This window comes from Poecilia reticulata, linkage group LG1 (assembly GCF_000633615.1).
Source record: "Poecilia reticulata strain Guanapo linkage group LG1, Guppy_female_1.0+MT, whole genome shotgun sequence".
Lineage (NCBI taxonomy): Eukaryota > Metazoa > Chordata > Actinopteri > Cyprinodontiformes > Poeciliidae > Poecilia > Poecilia reticulata.
In genome coordinates, this window is record NC_024331.1 from 25,146,454 (window position 1) to 25,169,033 (window position 22,580).

General features: G+C 38.3%; 4 protein-coding genes across 5 annotated transcripts in view; 1 reads left to right on the forward strand and 3 right to left on the reverse strand.

The window, feature by feature from the left end:
- The window catches only part of LOC103467707 (zinc finger protein Gfi-1b-like), a 7,949-nt gene extending 4,616 nt beyond the window's left edge, over positions 1 to 3,333 (forward strand). For both annotated transcript variants that reach the window (XM_008414345.2, XM_008414353.2), the window contains exons 4-6: positions 503 to 616; positions 706 to 871; positions 1,976 to 3,333. In XM_008414345.2, coding sequence (XP_008412567.1) covers positions 503 to 616; positions 706 to 871; positions 1,976 to 2,154 — 459 coding nt within the window. In that variant the 3' untranslated portion in view covers positions 2,155 to 3,333. The remainder of the gene's footprint in view (positions 1 to 502; positions 617 to 705; positions 872 to 1,975) is intronic.
- Positions 3,334 to 3,412: 79 nt separating this feature from the next.
- On the reverse strand, positions 3,413 to 6,557 carry LOC103467717 (lysozyme g-like). The gene is made up of 4 exons (XM_017310245.1): positions 6,262 to 6,557; positions 5,970 to 6,166; positions 5,742 to 5,880; positions 3,413 to 4,097 (listed from the first exon to the last, which is right to left on the reverse strand). Exons 1-4 carry the CDS (start codon positions 6,383 to 6,385, stop codon positions 3,964 to 3,966), a joined length of 594 nt encoding a protein of 197 aa, XP_017165734.1. The 5' UTR covers positions 6,386 to 6,557; the 3' UTR covers positions 3,413 to 3,963.
- A 1,553-nt stretch (positions 6,558 to 8,110) lies between these two features.
- LOC103467722 (lysozyme g-like) lies at positions 8,111 to 10,695 on the reverse strand. Its single transcript, XM_008414376.2, has 5 exons — positions 10,577 to 10,695; positions 10,261 to 10,338; positions 9,969 to 10,165; positions 9,737 to 9,875; positions 8,111 to 8,513 (listed from the first exon to the last, which is right to left on the reverse strand). The coding sequence occupies exons 1-5, from the start codon at positions 10,578 to 10,580 to the stop codon at positions 8,380 to 8,382; spliced, it is 552 nt and encodes a 183-aa protein (XP_008412598.1). The 5' UTR covers positions 10,581 to 10,695; the 3' UTR covers positions 8,111 to 8,379.
- A 466-nt stretch (positions 10,696 to 11,161) lies between these two features.
- On the reverse strand, positions 11,162 to 16,373 carry LOC103467691 (N-acetylmuramoyl-L-alanine amidase-like). Its single transcript, XM_008414310.1, has 4 exons — positions 16,138 to 16,373; positions 13,979 to 14,839; positions 12,503 to 12,713; positions 11,162 to 11,840 (listed from the first exon to the last, which is right to left on the reverse strand). Exons 1-4 carry the CDS (start codon positions 16,229 to 16,231, stop codon positions 11,537 to 11,539), a joined length of 1,470 nt encoding a protein of 489 aa, XP_008412532.1. The 5' UTR covers positions 16,232 to 16,373; the 3' UTR covers positions 11,162 to 11,536.
- Positions 16,374 to 22,580: the final 6,207 nt, after the last annotated feature.

Here is a 22,580-nt window from a genome sequence, read left to right on the forward strand (position 1 = left end):
CCCACCCCGTCACTTAGCAACCCCAGAGAACCCCACCCCCTCACTTAGCAACCCCAGAGAACCCCACCCCCTCACTTAGCAACCCCAGAGAAGCCCAGCCCGTCACTTAGCAACCCAAGCAGAGCTCCTGCAAAGTTGTTCAGCTGTTTTTTTCTTGTATAACTGTGCACCTGTTTGCAGCCACTTTTATGTGAGTATAAACACTGACTTCAGTGACCATTTTGAATTTGAAATGACAACAGATCTCTGAAAGGAGATCAAATTAGGCACAACTGAGCCGACTAAAATACCCTCATCTAAGAAAGATTTTGTTTAAAAAAATGTAGTGAACGTGTTTTGAATGCTCTAACCTGTTTGCACAATAGGTCACCTTTAAGAGCTAAAAAAAAAAAAAAACCTTTGCACCAGGAATTCTCAATATTTTTAGATGATTTTTTATATTTTTAAACACTTTCTAATGATTCACTAGTCTAGCTAAACACCATTCAACTCTTTTCTGCAGATATTTTCATCTCTGTCGAGCCTGAAGACACATATATGCAAAAGTCATGGAAACAAAGCTGCCCACTTCAAGGCCAGCAGGGCTGACAATAAGAAGTCTTCACACAGGGGCAAGGTCAGAACCGCAGATGCTTTACAGACGATTTATATTCACAAAGCAGCACTGAATGTTGCATTTTAACGACTCTCACTTCCACGTTTCAGGAGAAGACCTTCGGTTGTGAGGTGTGTGGGAAAGTGTTCAAGCGTTCCTCCACCCTCTCCACCCACCTGCTCATACATTCGGACACACGGCCGTATCCCTGTCAGTACTGCGGCAAGAGATTCCACCAGAAGTCGGACATGAAGAAACACACATTCATTCACACAGGTAGGTTTATGCTAGCTCCTAGCATCGTTGACACGAAGGTGCCGAGTTGAGCTTCTGGTAGTTACTGAAATTTAATGTTGTACACTGCAGCTTTGACACACCAATACTGTAATAAGATGCAAACTGGTGTGTAACACAATGTATAAAAACGTTCAACAGCTCTATAAGCTGCCGCGCTTTTTATATATTTCTATATACAGCTCTGGAAAAAATTAAGAGACCACTTATAATGATCAGTATCTCTGATTTTACTTTTCAAAAGTATATGTTTGAGTAAAATGAACATTGTTCTTTTATTCTAGGAACTACTGACAGCATGTTTCTGAAATCCCAAGCAAAAATGTTGCATTTATTAGCAGAAAATGAGAAATGGTCAAAATAACTAAAAAGATGTAGTGCTTTCAGATAAAGAAAATAAGTTAATATTCGTTTAGAAACAATAATTGTAATGTTTTAACTCAGGAGGAGTTCAGAAATCGATTTTTGGTGGAATAACCAGGTTTTCAGTCAGTGCAGTTGGCTTAGTTTTTTCCTGAGCTGCAGTTTAGCTGCTGCACAGTAGGGGGCGCATGCTGCTCGTAGAGAGAGCAATTCCTGTCTGTAGTTTAGCTCCTGATTTAATCACGACAATTTGAAAAGGTTTTTTTTCTTGGCAACAGAAAAACAACTGTTTACATAAAAAGTATACATATTTTTTGAGTAAAAGTAGGATTTTCTTCTTATTTTATCTTACTATAGAAGACAAAAACAACAGTTTGAGTCTTTCTATCAGTAATTATTTATATTTATTTCTTCATGAGACTGTCCTGAGAAAACAGTGTCTTCAGTCAGAGGCTTCTTCAAATTCACTGTAACACAGACAGCTACGAGAGATCTTCCCTGCCAACATCCATTACTATCTACAATAACTCTGAAGAATTTGAATTAACATGAGTTACAACATTTATTTTCCCTTTGGGATTAATAAAAGTATTTTTGAATTTCAGTAGCATTTTAATCATTAGCATCATGTAGAAATGAAATAGAGGAATGTCGTCATGTGTGGCTCAACCCTTCAGAAGCTCTTAAACCATGACCTGTTGATGACCTGATGACCTTTTGCAGGGGAGAAACCTCATGTTTGCCAGATATGCGGCAAAGCATTCAGCCAGAGCTCCAACCTCATCACGCACAGCCGAAAGCACAGGGACGACCGGCCCTACCGCTGCACTCTCTGCCACTACAGCTTCCAGCACAAAGTGGACCTGGGGCAGCACCAGGAGCACCACTGCACCTACCGCTGACCTCTGACCTTTCTCCTTCGTCACACACAAAACACTTTGAGGACAGAAATCCCCTCCGCCTGCTGTTCTGATGACCAGGTCTCGTGTATCTACAGACTTGGCTCAGCTGCAGTGCACCTCGTGTGTCTTTTGTGGCCTAAAACATCCATTCAGATGAAAAGAAAGACTGCTGCAGCTTTGGATGGAGTTTGCTTGTTTAGCGACTGCTGCGCTCTGCACTAAACCTTTCAAGAATAAATATTTTCTTAATACATTTCTGAGATCTACTTATGTTTGCAGATGTTTCTCATGTTTATTTACTGCACGAAGAGAAGAAAAGGCAATAAAAGGTGGAAAGTTTCAAAACGTATCATTAGCTTATTTTTATTTAATTACGTTGGACAAGAGGAATGTTTCTGGCCATGGGATCTGCAACCTTTAAGATTTACAGAAAGGTATTTATTTTACCATTTTCATATAAGTTTAATTTGTACGAAGCTAGAAGAAATACTTTTATTTGTACTACAAAACCTCTGAATACAGATTTTATTGTTTTTAACTATCGTCTGCGTCCTGAACACCTTTTTCAGATGAATACTTTGTCCACTTATGTGGTTCGTTGAAAACGTTAAATATTTACTCTTCTGGAGGCAATTAGTTTATTCTCATTAGTGTTAGCAGAACAAATGTATCTGAACATACACGCAACTTACGTTTCACAGATTTGTATTTCTAAACCTGAGAAATAATCTATTATTTTCCTATCATTTCAAAATCATGTTGTACTTTGTGTTTGTCGGATAAAAATTCAACAAATGCATTGAATTTTGAGTTTCCACTTCTAGTCCTTCATGTTATAGCTCTAACTCATTCAAACATTTCATCAAATTAAAACCAAACCTTGGTAGGCTTAGTTTAACTGCATGCAGTTAAACTAAGTTTTATGGAAATAATTTTGTGTGTACTCTGTTTTATTCTAATAGTTTCCTGTGTCCATTTTTTCTTCCTACCTCAGCTCATTTCTTAGATTCTCCCCAGCTGCTCTTCATTGTGTTCGTTGTACTCACCTGTTTCACATCTCCACACTATTTAAACTCCCAGGATTCATTCTGTCATGATCTTCTGTTCTGTTCCTGTCACCCTAATTTCTGAGTTTCCTCTGAGTTTTGTAAGTTCATCATTAAATTCACTTTCATCATCCATCTGCACTTTGCCTCACTTATACTTGATCGCATGTGGGGGTTTAGTCCTGCAGATTCTGGACCGACAGGAAACAAAGACAATTAATATTAGTTTATTATTTAAAGTACAAGAGAGAGTCAGCTTCTCGTACCCTTTCATACTTTCTGTTTGGTGTAAGATATCAGTTGCTTCAGGGTCAAAAGGCTCAAGTTTTAGTGAAATCATTGGTGGCAATTTGATGTCTAAGTCTTTTGTGAAGTCATCAAGCCTAAAGTCCACAAATAAAACTGCTGCCATGAAAATGCTAATCTTCATTTAACTGCATTTGTTTGCAACATGGGAAAATGCTGCATTTTGTTACATTTATTACAATTATTAGCATTTAACATTTTATTCAAATTTATTCAGCGGTTTTTGATTATAAACCCAAAACATTCTACACAGAACATGAATTTCTCTTTAAGCATTAGATTTAACATAATGGACGCTGTTGATTCTAAACATGACTTTTCCACCAGCTTTGCTCCGGCTAAATAGAAACCTAAACAGATTAATGAAGCCTAGATCAAGCATAATCTAAAACGGTTGCATGCATGAAAGTATTTTTTTCTTTTTAGCCGGATAACTCTGGTTTATCAGCCGCAGACTTTAGAAACCATTTCTTTTGTACCATTTGGCTCTGGCAACAACATCATTGGAGTAATCTTTGCCAGTTGTGTTTTGATCCACATTTTCATACGAAAGGACCTTTCCATCCCCCGTGTTGTAGGCCGCTATTCCTCCTGTAGAGAAAAAAAAGTGATAATAATCAAACTATAATAATCAGAACGCCAGTGTGCTTGTTAAGTATTTTTATTAGTACACCAACTTATCCTACTGAAGAAAAAATACATACCAGAGTAAAGTGATTCACAATACTAAATGTAATACACTGCTCAAAAAAATAAAGGGAACACTTAAACAACACAATATAACTCCAAGTAAATCAAACTTCTGTGAAATCAAACTGTCCACTTAGGAAGCAACACTGATTGACAACGGGGACCCTCGTCGGGTCAATCAGTGTTGCTTCCTAAGTGGACAGTTTGATTTCACAGAAGTTTGATTTACTTGGAGTTATATTGTGTTGTTTGAGTGTTCCCTTTATTTTTTTGAGCAGTGTATTAAAACTATTTATTTATAAGAATGTCAAAGACATGAACTTGCCAATAAATGCTGCACAGAGACAATTTGAATGCTGAACAGCAGGGGGCGCTTCATTGATGAAGACTGGCTTTAGAGCTGCGATAAAGCCTCTCAAAATGTTCAATGTAATAGTTAGATGTTGAGTCAGAGAGGTGAGCCGCAGCCTCACCTGTTCATGTTACAACAATGGAGCGGATTTGTACATATAAAGTAGAATAATTTACTTAACAGGGAACAGGACATAGAGCCTAGTATATGGCATAACACCGATATTTAATTACCAAAGTTTCAAAGATTAAAATGATTAGGATTTTTTAAAAAAAAGGAGAAAGAGAAAGAGAACGACCTCCGCATTTTCCATTTTTGCAATAAATGTAATAACGTTATTACATAATGCGGCAAAAAGTTATACAATATGCTTATTTTATTACATCTTGCACTGATTATCACATCGTAAGGTTTTAATTATGTTGTATTACATTTTTAACCCCCATCTAATATCATCACTGCATGGCGTTATTATTTTGTGCTGTTAATAGGGGCGTGTCTAGATTATAATTTCATCTAAAGGAACTACAGATTTAGATTACAATGAACAGTGCCATAACTGTTTATTTACCCACGCAAAAATATTGAACATGCAAAAACTGTTTGTTACAGTGACTTAAGACATGTTTTTCTAGTCACACGATTAGCACGTTGAGTTTAGCATAACTTAACTGCACCAACTTAAAGTGAAAATGATTGAACCATTACAAATGGTAAACTACTGTTTAATTTTCTCCTTTGTGAAGTTTGTTTTGTTCCTTAGCCTGAGGTTGCTTTTTATTCTTTTTAAAAATAAAATACATCAACCTGCCAGTTAGACTACAGATGAAAATTAGTCGCATGTAAATGTTAATTAATATGCAAAGTCCCATTTTTTAAGAACTTTTTTTTAGAAAACTTAAAACAGTCAGCAAGTATTTCTGCCTCCCACTAACATGCAGAGTCGTTAAACCACAAATCTTTGAACAAAATGATCAAAAATGATTGGGTGTGGCCAGACATGGTGACCAATCAGATTTCAAGAGTAGACGGTGACGCCACTCGGCCCCGCCCATTAGCCAACCGCTGTGGCCACGGCCGTTCAGAGACTCAACCGCCCCAGTTTTCTCACAAGTGAAAGAAATGCAGCTGGAAGACATTTCAGACAAATGCTCAGCAGTATTTTCTCCAAGAGGTTACTGTGAGAAACCAACCTTTCAGCTGCTGCTCTCTGCTCCAGCTCGGGAACTTGGTCTGAATCTTTTTGATGAAATTAACAAGGATCCCTGTCGCTTGGCGGAGATGCTCCTCACTGTCCCAGTCTCCTTCCTTTTGGTGGTATCTAATATCCACCTGCATGGTTTTGGAAATAAAAAAAGTGGTAAATCTTTCTTTGCGAAGCATTTGGCAAGATTTAGCATGTTGGATCTAAATTTGTCGACCTGCATGAGTCCCCAGCCGTTATTGTGATCCCCCCATCCGTTATGCAGGATGTTTCCAGCTCTGGACTCTCTGGAGATGATGGCAGCAATAAGGGCCGGATCAATACCGCACTGACTTCCCACTCTGTTGATTTTTGATTTGTACTTATTCATTCTTCCAGAATCTGTTTGGGCCATGGTTTCTGATGCCCTCACACCTGTTTGGAGAAATTACAGCCTCATGAGTTTGTCCTTTTTCAGCCCAACAGTTTAACATTTTCAGTTCAGTCTGCTGTTTATCTTCAGTATTTACCAGAGTAACCCAGTTTATCCTGCTGAGAAGTCTTCTCAGAAGCACCAGTAGCAGAAACTCTAGTGATGTCTCCATAACCTGTAAACATGTCAGCTTTTATATAAAGTGCATCAAATAGACACATTTTACATGATATCAAATGCTTTTTTTTGACCGCATTTCCAGCTGGACTGGCTGAAATAATACTTGGTTTTTGCCTTCTTAGTAAAATATTTTAGATTTAAGGACAACAACAAAAAAAATCCTCTTACTTTTAAGTCTGACATCAGCATTTGATGTCAGCGTTTATACAATACGTCATGTAAACAATAAAATACTCACTCATCGTTGCAGTTTCTCTTGCTGATTCTCACTTTAAGCAGAAGTGGAAGATATGTTCCCTGTTCTGTGCTTTCAGACTCTGTGCCAACTGTTTGCAGAGGAAGGAGACGCACCCAAAGGAAAAAATTTCCCAAGAGTCACTCCTAATTAGACGAGATTAACCTGTATACTTCAACGTTGTCTTTAAAAAAAAAAAAAAAAAAAAAAAAAAAAAAAAAGATATCGCTAGCTTAATTATTTTGCGTCAGAGAGTCATTTATTTATTGAGCTATAAAGTGTGATGAGTAGGACTGCCTGACCGTTTGTGGTCCACTGATCTGATGCTTTAAAAGTAAAGACACCGACCAAATGTTGTCTTTTATTACTGTCGGGTTGGATTCTGTTTTGCTTTCGTTTTGGTTTGTTTTCTTTGTTTTGGGAAGCCTGCTGCTTCCACGTTCCCCCACCAGATGCCGCCTGTGAGCAGAGCCCCTGGAGCAGCGAGTGGGAGAACCTGGAGACACACCTGTGGCGCATTAAGAGGACTGAGACTGTGGATATTTAAGAAGCGGCGAGCTGACACCTCGTTGTCTGAGTGTTTGTTTTACCTGGTAATCAAACTTCCAGTGAGAGGCCCTCTGAGTAAGATTCCCGTAGTAATCCTGTCTGTGTTTGTCCTCCTTGTCAGGTTTTGCCTGAGGTTCTCCAGCGGTTCTCAAGAACGGAGTTTATGCTAACTCCTGTGAATCCCCCCGTCTGCTTCCCCACTACGCCCTTAGTATTACCAAGCGGTTGCCTTCCTCGAGCACTCCCTTCCTGGTCCTTTGTATTCTGTGGATTCCCTCGTGACGCAGCGGTACGTACCTGGTCGTGCCCGAATTCTCACGGCTTCTCATTCTCCGGACCTTTGTTGCCTGTCTGTCCTCCCACGGCCCCTTGGTTCTCCTCGCTGCCTCCGGATTCCTGTCTGCTCCATCAAGTAACTCACTCTGCTCTAAAGTAAGCCTCCGCCATAAGATCTGTGACTCCTCGTTTATCAGAGCCTTACCTCTACTTCTCATTAACCGTGGCTGTTCTGGTGGTTCCGATCCTGATGCCTGCTCCACACTCACTCCCTTTCCCTTTACAATAAACCATATTGTTGTTTTGAAATGCGTGTCTCCTGATTGTGTTCTTGCATGTGGGTTCAAAGACTGGAACTAAACATGACGATTACATTTATTTCAATATTTAGCATTTGCTCATTTTTCTCCATTTTACACCAACTTATTCTGCCCTTTTTGATAAATGCAGGACACGCTGCACAAAACGGAATTTTGTCCCTAAAAAAAAAACTTTTTCTCAGAATTCTGACCTTTTTTTTTTTTTTTTTTTTTACCCTAGAATTCTGACTTTTTAATCTTGGATTAAAATCTGAGAAATTCTGAATTTTTTTTTTTCCCCTAATACTCTTCTGTTGACTGCTTTCATTTATAAAATATTATTTAGGCATACAATGGTTATTTTTCAATGATCTATTTACATGTCCCTTTGGGCCATGACCAGCTTCATTGCGGGCCAGATTTGGCCCCCGGGCCCTGAGTTGGACAGTTGTGCTTTAGTCCATACATAATGAAAGCTAGTAGAGAATGGACAAGTTTCACTTCATTTTTGATCTAAGACATGGAGGAGATGCTGATGCTGATCCTCTGTGACAGCAGCAACACGCTTCTGTATTATAATCAAAACCTGTTGCATGAATAAACATGTAAAAAATTTTGAGTTTGCATGGAAGTATCTTTTCTTTATAGCAGGACAAACAGATTTATCAAGCTGAATTTAGTAACCATTTCTTTTGTACCACTTGGCTCTGGCAACAACATCATTGGAGTAATCTTTGCCAGTTGTGATGGCATCCACATTTTCATATGAATGGACGTTTCCGTCCCCCATGTTGTAGGCCGCTATCCCTCCTGCAGAGAAAACAAATAAGCCATAATAATCAAAAAATTCAATGTCTGTAGCTCTTTTCAAATAACAGTTTTGGCTTTAGAGTTTTTCTCTTCTATAGGTTGCCTCTAGTCAATTTTAAACCACTGACCTTTTATATATAGATTATGCATTCCCTCCAGGATTTCATTATTTATTTTTGGGAAATTTTTTGGTGCTACTTTAGAAATATTTTCAAGAAAGGTTGCAATATTTTTTCCTCATTAAACTGCTTAGGGTAAGGGTTACCCTAACCCTAAGTCATTATAGGACTTTTTACAACAAATTTTTGCTGTGCGGGCACATAACAAGCTTCTCCTTAACCTTTTACATATAAACAACTTTAAGCAGTTAAGCACAGTTTGTCTCCATGAGTCCAAACATAAAGGAAACACAGTTGAAAATAATGATGCACCACTTCCATCTTCTCCCTAATCTGTTTGCGACCACTGCATGCTGCATAAACATCTGGTTTTTACCTATTATTTCTGTCCTTAGAAGCTGCTTTTCTTTAGAAAAGTGCACACACACACACACACACACACACACACACACACACACACACAAGCATGGTGTGTAGGAGGCAGTCATGCACACACCAGTTGTCTGACTTTCCCCACACAGCATGAGTGCATTTCACCAAACAGGAAGAGCAAATGGGTGGAGACAGGAAACACAATCACCTCTAAATTGTCTGCAAGGAATGAACTCTGTTGATTCCTCTGCTACTGATTGTTTATTAACCCTCCAGCAGTTTTAAGCATTGGGGTCATTTGGACCTCGTAAGTTTTTTACTCTGTGCCCTGTGTGGTGAGGTCGTACTAATCCCATGTGAGCTTTTCCATATTCGTGTGTGTGGTTTTGGGAACTGACGATCTGAGGGTAAACCCAGAACTCTCTCTTTCCGCTTCCCCGCTGCCGGACTGTGACATTTTTTGAGCTCCTGCTGAGCGTCGTGCTAAAACCGCAGGAGGATTAAAACTAGATCTGATCTGCAGCAGCAACCACGTTCAATATAACCACAACAAATGCTTTGCACCTCAGCGAAACTATAAACCTTAAATGACATTCTTCACGTCTGAATACTTGAAGACATCTGGCACACAAAGAGACTCGACAAACAGGAAGTGCAACCTTCAGTCTCTTCTCATAGGTCACAAAGACAGTTGGACAAAATCTCAGACAAAATGCTGAAGATTAAACAAACCTTTCAGCTGCTGCTCTCTGCTCCAGCTCGGGAACTTGTTCTGAATCCTTTTAATGAAATGAACAAGGATCCCTGTAGCTTGGCGGAGATGCTCCTCACTGTCCCAGTCTCCTTTTGCAGAGTGATGTCTAATATCCACCTGCATGTTTATGGAAATAAAAAAGCGGTAAATCTTTCTTTGTGAAGCATTTGCCAGGATTTTGCACATTAGATCTAAACAGTATTTGTCGACCTGCATGAGTCCCCAGGCGTTACCGTGATCCCCCCATCCGTCATCCAGGGCGTTTCCGGCTCTGGACTCTCTGGAGATGATGGCAGCAATAAGGGCCGGATCAATACCGCACTGACTTCCCACTCTGTTGATTTTTGATCTGAATTTATTCATTCTTTCAGAATCCATTTGGGCCATTTTTTCTGATGCTCTCACACCTGTTTGGAGAAATGACAGCCTCATGAGTTTGTCCTTTTTCAGCCCAACAGATTAACATTTTAAGTACAGTCTGCTGTTTATCTTCAGTATTTACCAGAGTAACCCAGTTTATCCTGCTGAGAAGTCTTCTCAGAAGCACCAGTAGCATACACTCTAGTGATGTCTCCATAACCTGTAAAATATCAGCATTTACATAAAACGCATGAAGCAGGCAAATTTAAATGTTAAATCGTACATCAAATGCTATCTTAAATCACATTTGTGCAAGCTCTGTCTGAAATAATGTTTATTTTTTACGTAATAAAATATTTTATAGCTAAGGAGAAAAAAATGAAGACTTCTGTTTCTTTTAAATGCTACAGCAGCATTTAGCCAGACAAAATACATCATATAAACAATAAAATACTCACTCATCGTTGCAGTTTCTCTTGCTGATGCTCACTCGGAGCTGAAGTGGAAGATCTGTTCCCTGTTCTGGGGTGTAAACGCACTGGGCGCAGGACAATCTTTTATAGCCTTTTACTGTCGTCTGTGCTATCACACTCAGTGCAACACAGGAAATTGTGCATCAAACGTCCCATTCTGTCCGTTGGAGCGTTTGAATGCATTTTGAATACAGGAAACCAGATTTTTACCACAGTAGCATTTGTCACCAAGAGTGATGATGATGCTCGCTCATTTGCAGGACATCATTTGCTGTATGGAGGCAGAACATGTAGATGAATGTTGTTGTGATGAAAATAAAGCCTTAAAATACAAACATTTAGTGTTTTCCAGTCATCTGGGATGGTTTCTGTTCTCTGGCGAGGATTATTATGGTGTTGAATGGAGCTTGGCAATGTAGAGATTTTAATAATGAATAAATGAAGGAAAGTACGTAATCCCTCACAAGAAAACCAGGGCAGTTACAGAGTTACTGTAAGTGTCGTGGCTTAGGGCACGTTTACAAGAACAGGAGGCAAGAATCCACTGTGGTGTACCTACGATGAAGAGTATCAAGTTGTTGTTTTTATTTTTAATAGATGCAGTAAGCAGGGGTACATCGTAAAACGTGGAATCAATTTATTTGTGATGTATTTTGTTGGTTAGATAGAAAGTGAACCAGATCTCAAAAACTTTCTTTAATTCTTCTGAAAGTGACATTGCTTTAAAATCACATAGTGAACGTTTTGCCATCTCTGCTCCATTACTTGTTAAGAAAGAAAAGCCCGATAATTTCTTAGTACTTCTGCTTAAAATCTGATTTCAACCACATTGGTCTTAATTAATGCTTCTTCATTGGATAAATTAACCAATTCACATTAATCAAACTACATCCGCGATCAAATTAGATTTAGGAGTCTTGTGATCAGCAATGGCTGCAATTCGTGTCATTCTCTAAAATGTTCCCAGCTTCTTATTTCTGAAAACAAGGCGTCTCCAGGACAGGCGGTGTAGTTCACCACCTGCCTGTGGCCTTGGATGGTGTAGTTTCCTGTCAGCCCTCCTCCATTCACAGCACAGAGTGCCAGGTGGTTACGCAGCAGGTCCATGGCGTGGCGAGAAGGCAGTGCGGCCGTGTAGTTTCCGATGATTGACACGCCGTAGCCCAAGGCGTTGTGCCCCCTGGTGTGTCTGCCCACGTGGTTCCAACCCCGTCCTTCATAGATGTAACCGTCAGATCCGACCACGAAGCTGATAATAGATAATAGATAATTCAATATATCAGAAATCATGACATGAATTATGATGCGTTTTAGCAACTGGTTCCCATACACTGTCAAACATCTGAGCTGCATTTAGTAGTTGTGTCGACTGTCTCCTACTCTTCAAGTCAAATAAATTTATACAGTTTTATATTTTGAACCTAAATGTGAGTTTGTGAAAGATAAACTTACAGCATAAAGTTGTGTTAACATTTTATTAGAATAGAATAAACTAGAGTTTTTAGGTTAGCACTTTAAAAACTAAAAGAAGAAAAAGACAGGAGTGGGAACTATTTCCCAGAATGCTTAGCGACATGTTTCTGTATCCTGAGACGGAAGTGCGTTACATTGATCTGACTCTGGTGTTTTATTAAGGTAAATGTTTATTTTAAAGCTTGAGGATTAAGTCCTGCTCACACTGAATGTTTCTGAGCCGAATTCATTGTGATGTTTAATAAAATTCATTAATTCATGCAATTTGAAACAAATAAAACAGCCTCATTACTATCACAACTATTCAACTTTGTGAACCCTCATAACAAACTTTGTCAAAGAAAAAATAACATATGATCATATTTGTAATTCAATAGTATAGGTTTCAATCTTCATTTCCAATTCTGCAACACAGTGAAACTTTCAGAACTTGATCACCTATATGCAATGTCATTCCATCCACGATCTTCTTGGTGAAAACGCTGCATGGACCTCATGTTACGGGAGCAGCTTGAGAAGGACAAACAAGGCGCCGACGGCTCGTAAGTGTGGTGAACATAGAGAAACCTGAGTGGGAGGGAGAGTGGAATCGGTGTATCCCGTGAAGCTTTCGCACCCCACTGGCAGCGAGGGATGATCTGAGGGCAATCTGCATTCAGGACGCAGTTAATTAGTTCTCATCTCAGAACATCATCATTTATATATAAATGTCAGTTCATTGTAATGTCAAAGTATTTTTGCCCTTTCAACAAAATAAAAACTGCATTTTTCTGGCACTACATGTTGTAGAACAGAATATTTTATTGTAAAACAAAAGGAAAACTAAATATTTTTTACAACATTTCTCAAATTAAATCTAAAAAGTGTGGAATGCAAAAATAATTTTGCTGGTGTTATTGGCCAGACCAATATTTCTTCCCTATTCTTCTTTCTTTCTAAAGTTTTTTATAAGTCACTAAAAGGTTTTTAAGGTTTTTTTTTGTCTAACATTAACATGCATGTAATCAACACTCAGAGGTGACACAGCTTCTCAGGAAACCGTGGCAAATCTGTCAAATGATTTACCAAAGCACATGAGACAGGTGTCATCTGTTCTTATTTCTAAATCTCACTTAAAAATAAACTTTTATGAGACTTTGCTTATGATTGTTTTATTTCTTTGCTAAATTTATAACTTTTCATCTTGAGGTTTTGTATATTTCTAACCAATAGTCTGCCTTCTATTAATCCTACATTTTTTGGCAGCACATTAATCAACATTCTTCAAATTTTAAGGTACTTCTTGCTATGCTACAGTTTACTATGCTATGCTATGCTATGCTGTGTGGTATGGTTTGATATGTCATGCTAATTTAATCTTTGCTATGCTATGGTTTGTTATGCTATACTTGGTGTGCTATGCTATGATTTGCTGTAGTTTGATATGCTAAGCTATGCTATGCTATGCTATTCTATGCTAGGTGGTATTGCTGAGTATTTAGCTAATTCATAATTTCTTCATACTCTGACCCGTTTCTTTGCCTCTGCCAAATACAAGGATCCCTACAGCATGATGCTGCCACTACCATTGTTCTCTGTGGTGTGTTCAGATTGAATTGAAATCCATGCACTTTGTTGTGTTGATCTATCATATAAAATCCCAATAAAATACATTGAAGGTTGTTTGTAGCATAAGAAACTTGCTACAAATGTTTAAAAAAGTTCAAGGAAATATAAACATTTTTGTAAGTTGCACTCTTTACTAAATATATCCACAATGTCACCAGATGACATCAAAATCTAAAGTAAACAAAAGTACAGTTTGTCTAGTAAGCGCAAGTAAAAACGAATTTTGAAAGCTTACCTTTCCAAGACAGTTTTTACTTGCAGCCTTATTTTATGCCTAAATGCCTCCGACATGATAACATTACTCACCCAGGTATCTGTGCATAAATGTTTTTAATCCATCCTGCACCGCGTTTCCCAAACCAGAGTCCAGAGCAATCCATTCTGTGTCCTCCAGCTTCCAGACCAATGTTAGTGTCGTCATCACTTCAGCGTGAAGATCAAGTGGCTCCAGAAGTTGCCTTGAAAGTTGCCTCCTCTTTGGGCTGATGTAGTTTGTCACAGCATCAATGCCTTGTTTCTCAGTCAGAGTGAAATTATAGTATCCTCTTAAGATCTCACTGAGGGCCTGAGGCTGCTCAGTCGCTGGTAACTTGCTGAGGTGATTGCCCAGTATAACTCCATCCATGCCACCGTTTATAACAGCATCTGTGGCCAGAGTGGCAGGCCGAGATAACTTAAACACCTTTGGCTGCTCCACGTTGTCCCAGCACCCATTGGGACCCAGACGCATGGATGGTGGGATGTCCTGGAGGCTTAGCAGCGACAGGCCCAACGTCCGACCGAGGGACAGAGGAAAGATCCCAACAGCTTCTGTTCCCTCCATCTTGGCTTTCAGTCCTGATTCAATTCCTAATAGTAGGGGTGCAAGAGCAACCGTGGTGCCGTCTGGAGCGAGGACCACTCCGCGCTCCTCACCGTTGTCAGTCACAATGTGGTGGATGGCCTTATCAAAAAAGCTGAAGGATGTTGCATTTAGGATCGATCCCTCCAAACCATCTGTGTCACTGAGATTGTGCGACGCGCCTAAGAAATGGACGGTCATCAGATCGTCATGGCCAGCCGTCCTCCGCAAAGCCCGAACCAGAGCCAGGGGCAACAGGCCAGCGTTGGAGTCTTCAACCTGCTGCACAGCTTGGATGAAGCTCTCCATGTTACGCAAGTGGACGCCTGAAAGAAATATGACGGATGTTTATTCTAGATCTGTAAAGTCATTGATCCAGAAACCCACTCACTTTATGGACATTCACTTGTGGGATTTGAGATTGGATCTTAATTATAAGCCTTAAACTGAAATGAATGTTGGACTCAATGGAAAAACTGCCTTGAACAGGCTAGGATAGGTCCATAGACAATTTTTGTGACAATGTTTTGGCACAAAATCATTCTTTAGACAATAAGATTTTAGTCTGGTCAGTTCTGCCTATTTTGAGCTGTTTTAGGACGTTTTGTCACTTTAAATCCAGTTAATCTGCTTCTGGCCACGCCCTCCAACTCAACGTTTAAATGCTTCTGAAAATGCGCAATTATACAACCATACATCTTTGAAAAGCAGAAGTGGAGCCTCCTGCAAGTGTTTTGTCAACAACAAAACACCAGCAGCCATTGTACAGCATATGCAAGAGGTAAAACCAGCTGACCAAATGTGCTGGAGATCCGGTTGGGCTGCTAAGGTGAAGGGCTGGGTTGGGTTTCCTAGGTAAAGGTGTAGCGCGTGTCAATGTGACTCAACAATCGGGAGGTTTCTGAAACTGTTCTAGACACCAACAAACAGGAACTTATTGCCAAAAAATAAGTTCCTGCTTTAGACAATTAAGAAGTTCAGAACAAGAACCAAAATCCATCCAAAAAATGTCTGGGTGGGTTTTTTTAGGACCTTCAGCTGTTTTTAGAAGCAAATGGAGACATAAAAATGTGCAACATGTGAATTTTGAACAACAGGACCCATTTAAAAATAAAGCACATATTTTTTCTGTGAAGACATGGATCCTTTTAATGACATAACAGAGGAGATGCAGGAGAAATTGATTTCAGCCAAACCATGCCGATCCCGTAAGGCTTTGGAGTTTCAACAAACAGGACAAAAAAGAATGTAATCCTAAAAAAAATTTTAAATCATATTTAATTTTGTCATGTATTTTTAATAATGCATTCAAAACAAATATTTTTGCTTGCAATTACAAAAATGAACCAACTGCAATACATTTGTTTTTTATCCCAGCAAAGTTTCAAAATATGTAAATTTTCTTACAAACGTTTCTCGTGTCTGTCTTTAAAGAGTTAAATAATGAATATTGTCCATTTTTATGTAAAGTATCTTCATCCATATTAACATCTTCTGATTAGGTGCCTTTTTCTTTTAGGATGACATTAATACACTTAGCTCTGTAAAATTTAACTGGATAGATGTCCTGGAAAGACAATATTCAGTCTTAAAGGTTAATTACCTTTGAACTTAATGAACTTACCTGCTGGCCTGTTGTAGACAGTTAAGAAGTTTAAAGCAAGAACCAAAAATGTAAATCGAAAAAAAATCATGTTGCATTTCCTGGTTGTTAGCATTTAATGTCCAGTTTTTAATTCAATAAGATAACAGGATACGTCTAAGATGTGAGGAATCTCTTGTATTGTATCTGTCAGCTGTCATAAAAAAATCTCCTCCCCAGTAAGAGTCTGGAGGGGCTTCTGAGGGTTTTGTGCACGTTTCTTTTTGTGTGTGGGGTGTGCATGCGTGACTGCAATGTTCTGTCCCAGTAGGACTATTTGCCCACTCATGGGTACAAATATTGGTTTAGCCTACAGTCAAGCAGCAAAGTCTGCTTCTCCTGGTTAATAAAAACAGCCATGATGAAGGTTTGTTGTTCTTTTATCCGACTTTCCCGTCATGTCATTGTCCTTACAAGCAGATCCATTCATGGCTTCTTCTGTGTGATTGCTTGAATGATGTGAAAAATAAAGCACATGTAGAGTTAATGTTTGCCATCTAGCTGCTGAGAATGAGGAAACATCTTAGTCACTGCTCATGGTCAGTTAGCTGAACGTAGATTTGTGGAAAAAAAACATTTTTTTCAAAAGTTTGCTTGCAGGAGGATTTTTTTTTTTTTAGAAATCATGCCAAGCGGCTTGTTCTTTTAAAGTGTTTTAAATATCCATCTGTATGTAATTATCAGTGATAAACATCCATAATATGGTGGTCAAAACCTAGATTTTGCCTTTCTGTGTGGTGTTTGTGTGCTCTCTCTATCATTTTGTGGGTTAATTCTCACTTCACAGTTCAGAAACATGCGTGTCAGGTAAAGTGACCTCTCGTAACCAAACCCTGTTTTATTAAATCAAATCAGGTTTGAGGAAGAACAGGTTAAGGATCCAATCTGAACTCCACCCATCTATTTATTTTACATTTTAAACCAGATCAAATATAATCCGAAAGGGGAAGTAGGCCTTTAATCTATTACAGAATAGAAATCTGGAATTAGAAACAAACATTGTATCATTAATGTTCAGTTAATTTTCTGACATTATTTGCTAAGTTCTGTATGCACAAAATGAAAATGTGAAACCAAAAAAAACAAACATTTTTTACCATGTTTAAGTCTGTTTGTAACATGTTTTATAATTCAAGCTTCAAAGTGATCTGAGTAAAAACAAAATAAAATAAAATGCTGTAAGAGTTGTGATTCAGAAAGATTACTGAATAATACTTCATTTTTCATAATGTACATATTCAAGTAAATTTGATACATTCTGAGTAAATACTTTGATTTTTCTCATGCTGCTTGTCCTCCGACCTTAAAATAATTTGTGCAGATAAGGCAAAATGAAACTATATTTGTAACGTGCTTTTTTTATAGGGCATATTTTAAAAGTTTTACTTTAGTTTTTGTGCTGTTGCTGTTAGATATAGATACAAACTCATTTCCCTCTGTGAAAATCTTTGCAGTTTCTCACTTCTCTTTCTGCAGGTGCAGATTGTAGAATATTTTCTTTTAGGGTGTATTCAGACCGGAGAGTCCAGTAGACTCAGTTCGATTGGGGACTAAAATTGCAACATTTGGTACATTTTCAGAATTATAGTTTGCATTCACGCTGCTCTGTGCTGTCGTTTAACACCTGGCAGTGCTAAAACCGCCTGAAAAGGTATACCCAAGTTAAATCAGCTGATGTTCTTGAACAATTTGGAGTATATGCAAAAGCGTGGTCTCTTTATGAAGATGACAAGCTAAATTTTATATTTTTGCAGTCAAAAATACATTAACTGTAAGTTAAAGTATTTTACTTTAATACTTTAAAGTAGTTTGTAGCTATTACATTTGAAACACAAAAGAAATAGAAAAATTTTGCTTCATCCAGATTTTTCTGTTTTATTTCTTGTAAATACACATTGAGTGTTGAATGTATGAACTGGAAAAAACAATAAATCTGTAGAATAAAGTATTCTGCTTGTGAATTCCAAGATTGATCAAAATGGCACAAAAAAGAAATGTCACTTTGGACATGTTTGTTTTTGAGGATGTGCAAGTGTCCAAGTGTGCCATTTGGAGTCTCATCTGCATACAGTGCAGAATTTATACATTTATCTTTATCAGAAAAACTGTCATTAATCATTATATTAAATAAGATTGGACTAATTTCACTACCTTGATTGGACTAATTTCACTACCCATTTTCCACATTAAACTCTTTTGAATAATCATTCCAAATCTTAACTCTTTTCTGTCCAGCAAAAAAATTGCTATCCAATTATACATCTTTCCACTAATTCCAATCTGATTAATTTTTATATGTAATTCTTCTCTCCAGAGTGAATCATATGCTTTTTCTATATCAAAAAATACTATAGTCATTACTTCCTTCATTTTTAAAGCTTTCTCTATGTCATTACTTACTCTAGTTAGAGGATCCATAGTTTATCTCCCTGTTCGAAAGCCACACTGGTATCCATTCATTAGTTTCTTATGCTCAAGAACATAACCTAATCTACTGACTATTATTTTCTCCATCCATTTACGTAAATGAGAAGTTGAAGCCGATTTATGTTTTCGCATCCACTTGAATAATGTGTAGTTGCGCCACTGGTGGGGCGCTATACCCCCCCACCGCCAGGAGGCAGCACCGTACTACAGATCCTTGCTATAGGAGCCGGGCTGCTGAAGGAGAGCCGGTGGAAAAGGGACATTATATTATTTATTCACAAACAATTCTATGTTGTTAGTTGGGAGCATACACACGAATAAAACGTAAATACGTCTGTAGTTGAAGGGCCCATTTCCGCCTCCTGCTCTTCTCTGCAATCCGCTCCAACTCACGTGACATGACGTTCGMGCTTCAGCCTGTCATGTCACCTTGCTGACGTCAGCTGCCTTGGGCCTATGCAACACACCAGTGACGTGGCTAGATAAGTAAACTGTCCTATGACGTCACAGAGGGGTTGTACATATATATATATCTATCCATACATAAGATCTGTTATTTGTATTCAGCTTCATTCGCGTATTATCATCATTTGACGTTCGAAAAATTTTACAATGAGTTATTTTTTGAGATTTTCTAATTGGATTGGAGCTGGACTGGGGCTCCATAATCTAGAGCCAAGAAAACCAGCCCAAAAYTATAAGATAGACGCCTTTACATATAACACAACTCTTAAACGAGCAGGAATAGTTCCATCTTTTGACTTGGTTGAAAAAACAAGAAGATTTTGTACTGGAGTGCCATTGTCTGGCGTTGAACTTTTAAAATCGCTGCATTTACCAACTGAAATGAAATCCCGTTCAACACAAACGCCCCGYAATGTWTTTMGATATGGTAATATGCGTCTCTTCCCACTTCCAGATTTTGATGAAGTGAGGCCTAGAAGCTGATGAGGCTTCTAGGCCTCAACATGTAAGGTAARGTAAAGTAAGTAAGGTAAGATAATTTTATTTATATAGCATATTTTCTGCAACAAGGCAATTCAAAGTGGTTTACATGAGTTAAAAGGAAATACWAACAAAACTAGAAAAATAGCTGTTCCTAGCGAAACAGCCGTGAGAATGCATATTTGCAGAATGATTGATGGACAAATACAAGACACATGAAAACAAAGATTAAGATGTAGAAAAAACAGAAGAAAGCTACAGTAATACATTGTAGAAAAAGTTTACGTGCTGAAATTTAGAAGAATTCAGCAGAAGAAGCAGGAGTCTGTGTGCAACCTGAATTATTTGAAAAAGTCAAAAAAGTGAAACAGAGCTTAAGAAAACGCATAATTATCATTGGAAGTGGAAATTAGTACAAAACATTGAAACAGTGAAACAGCAAAATACATAAACTAGCAGAAGCAGAAATTAGTTCAACGCCAGAAATGGTTGAAACAATTAAACAGTGAAACAGTAAAAAGCAAAAACTAGCAGAAGCAGAAATTAGTACAACGCCAGAAATAGTTGAAACAATTAAACAGGGAAATAATAAAAAGCAGAAATTAGCAGAAGCAGAAATTAGTACAAAGCCAGAAATAGTTGAAGAAGTGAAACATAGCAAAACCAAAAGCATAAAGGATCAAAAGAAGCAGAAGATTTTGATATATGAATTGCTAAAATTGATTAGAGATTGCGGGGCTGCACAGTGACGCAGTTGGTAGAGCTGTTGCCTTGCAGCAAGAAGGTTCTGGGTTCAATTCCCAGCCCAGGTCTTTCTGCATGGAGTTTCCATGTTCTCCCTGTGCGTGCGTGGGTTTTCTCCGGGAACTCCGGTTTCCTCCCACAGTCCAAAAACATGACTGTCAGGTTAATTGGTCTGTATAAATTGTCCCTAGGTGTGAGTTTGTGTGTGCATGGTTGTTTGTCCTGTGTGTCTCTGTGTTGCCCTGCAACAGACTGGCAACCTGTCCAGGGTGACCCCACCTCTCACCTGGAACATTAGCTGGAGAGGCACCAGCAACCCTCCTGACCCCACTAAGGGACAAGGTTGTAAAGAAAATTTATATATATATATGTAATATTATATATTTTTTTCATTTGTTAAGGAGTTGAGATGTGTGACTCGTTGACAAATAATTTTCTGATGTATTATAATGTTCTGTTAGGAGAACTAAGCACCAGATAAACAATTTGCTCTGAACATTGATTTATTAAAGTTGAACAATACCAGGACAGCCGATAATAAAGTCAACACTTTTAGTCCTTAATCAACGACCCGCTCCCTCTCAAAAGTGTCTCAACAGTCTTTGTGTAACCAGAAAATGCCTCTTAACTTAAAGGAACAGTGACAGTACAACAGCACTAATGAACACCTAACAATAATTTTAGATAATTATAGATTAATTATTATGTAAATAATTAATAATTACAGTATACACATAAAACATACATATTTAAACAAGTGCTTGTTTTAACAGTGTTGTGTGCAATTTTCAGTGCTACAGCAGCAAAAATCAAAAACATTGAAATTTGATACCTGGAACAACAGTATAAAATAAATTGATATAAACAGATGGCCATGAGCAAAACCCAAAAGTGTATCTACCCCTCATTAAAACATAACGCCTAAAAGATTTTCCACAGAGGCCTAAAGTAGTATATTGGTAGCTCTTGAATTGCTACAAAATAAAGCTGTATTTCCTTCAGCCAGGCTTCAATGTTGACAGCTGGAGATGCCATGAGACCTAAATTCTGAACATCATGGCATGGAGAGCATCCCAGTTTTCCATGTCTGGCATATAACCATTTATTTAGCTTTTAAACTGGTTCTATTGATCCTGTGTCCATACAGAGGGATAATCAGTAGCCCAGCATCATGACCTGTTTGTTCTGAAGATCCTGCAGCTTCCACTTCTCTTCCTAACATGGCGCCTCCTCATYCTGACTCTCATACTGATGGGAGGAACCACAGAGCTCTGTTAAGTTAAAGCTCATCTTCTGAAGTTGGGATATTTTTCCTCCAACAAGTTCCAGAGGAATCACCTCAAACCAGATGTTGGGCTGGATTTTATTTCAATGTCATTTGTGAATGTTAGCTTCTCATTTTCAACAGTGGAGCTATAAAGGTTGAAAAGGGTTATTATTTTGGAGAAAGTATCATCAACATCAATATTTCCACTAAATAAGAGGCAAAAAAATTGTTTGATAAAGGAAAAGTCTCTCAGACTCTCAGCCCGACCGCACCAAACTATTTTTTTATATTAGACAATTTAATTTCACATAATTATCGCGGAAGAAGCCATTTGTTTGTTAAATACTTAATGAAACATATTTACCGTGTTTGATATTTCTTATAAATGACGTATACCCACAAAGAACGATTAGTCCAAGTTTGTTGTTTATTGAATGTTCAGAAACTACAGCGGCTGTGATGAACCACAGCAAAGATAAAACAACCCGAACAGATGATCAACTCTAAACCACTCGCACMTTTTTACTCTCCGTCTCTTTCTGTAATTTAAGCATACCCGTTGTTATGGCAACCTCCTGCCATAACAACGGCAGAACAACTCCAGAGATTACGTTAAAAAATATAACATTCAGTCCGTTACGATATCAGGTTTGCAGGCTTGATTTTTATTTTTGCGATCAACACAGCGGTGGTCGATTAGTTCATTTTAAATTCCTGCTCTGCTCGTTATTTTGATAATGGAACAGAAACGCACAGAATTGCGCAACACCTTGTTGAAACAATAATTACTGAGATTATTATTGTTGTTGGGTCATTAATTTGAACACGTTTTGTTGATTTTTCTGTTGTTCTTTAATAGAGTTACGAACGTTTTAACGTTTTAAGCCAGAGGAGGACGTGCTGGTCTCAGCGTCCTGGCTGCGTTCAGTTTGTCACTTGATGCCGAGATCGACTCAAAACCTTCCGCGATCGACATATTGCACCGCTGCTCTAGCAAAGCACGAACAGTTCAGAAACAATATAAAATGGGAAAAAAGTTATT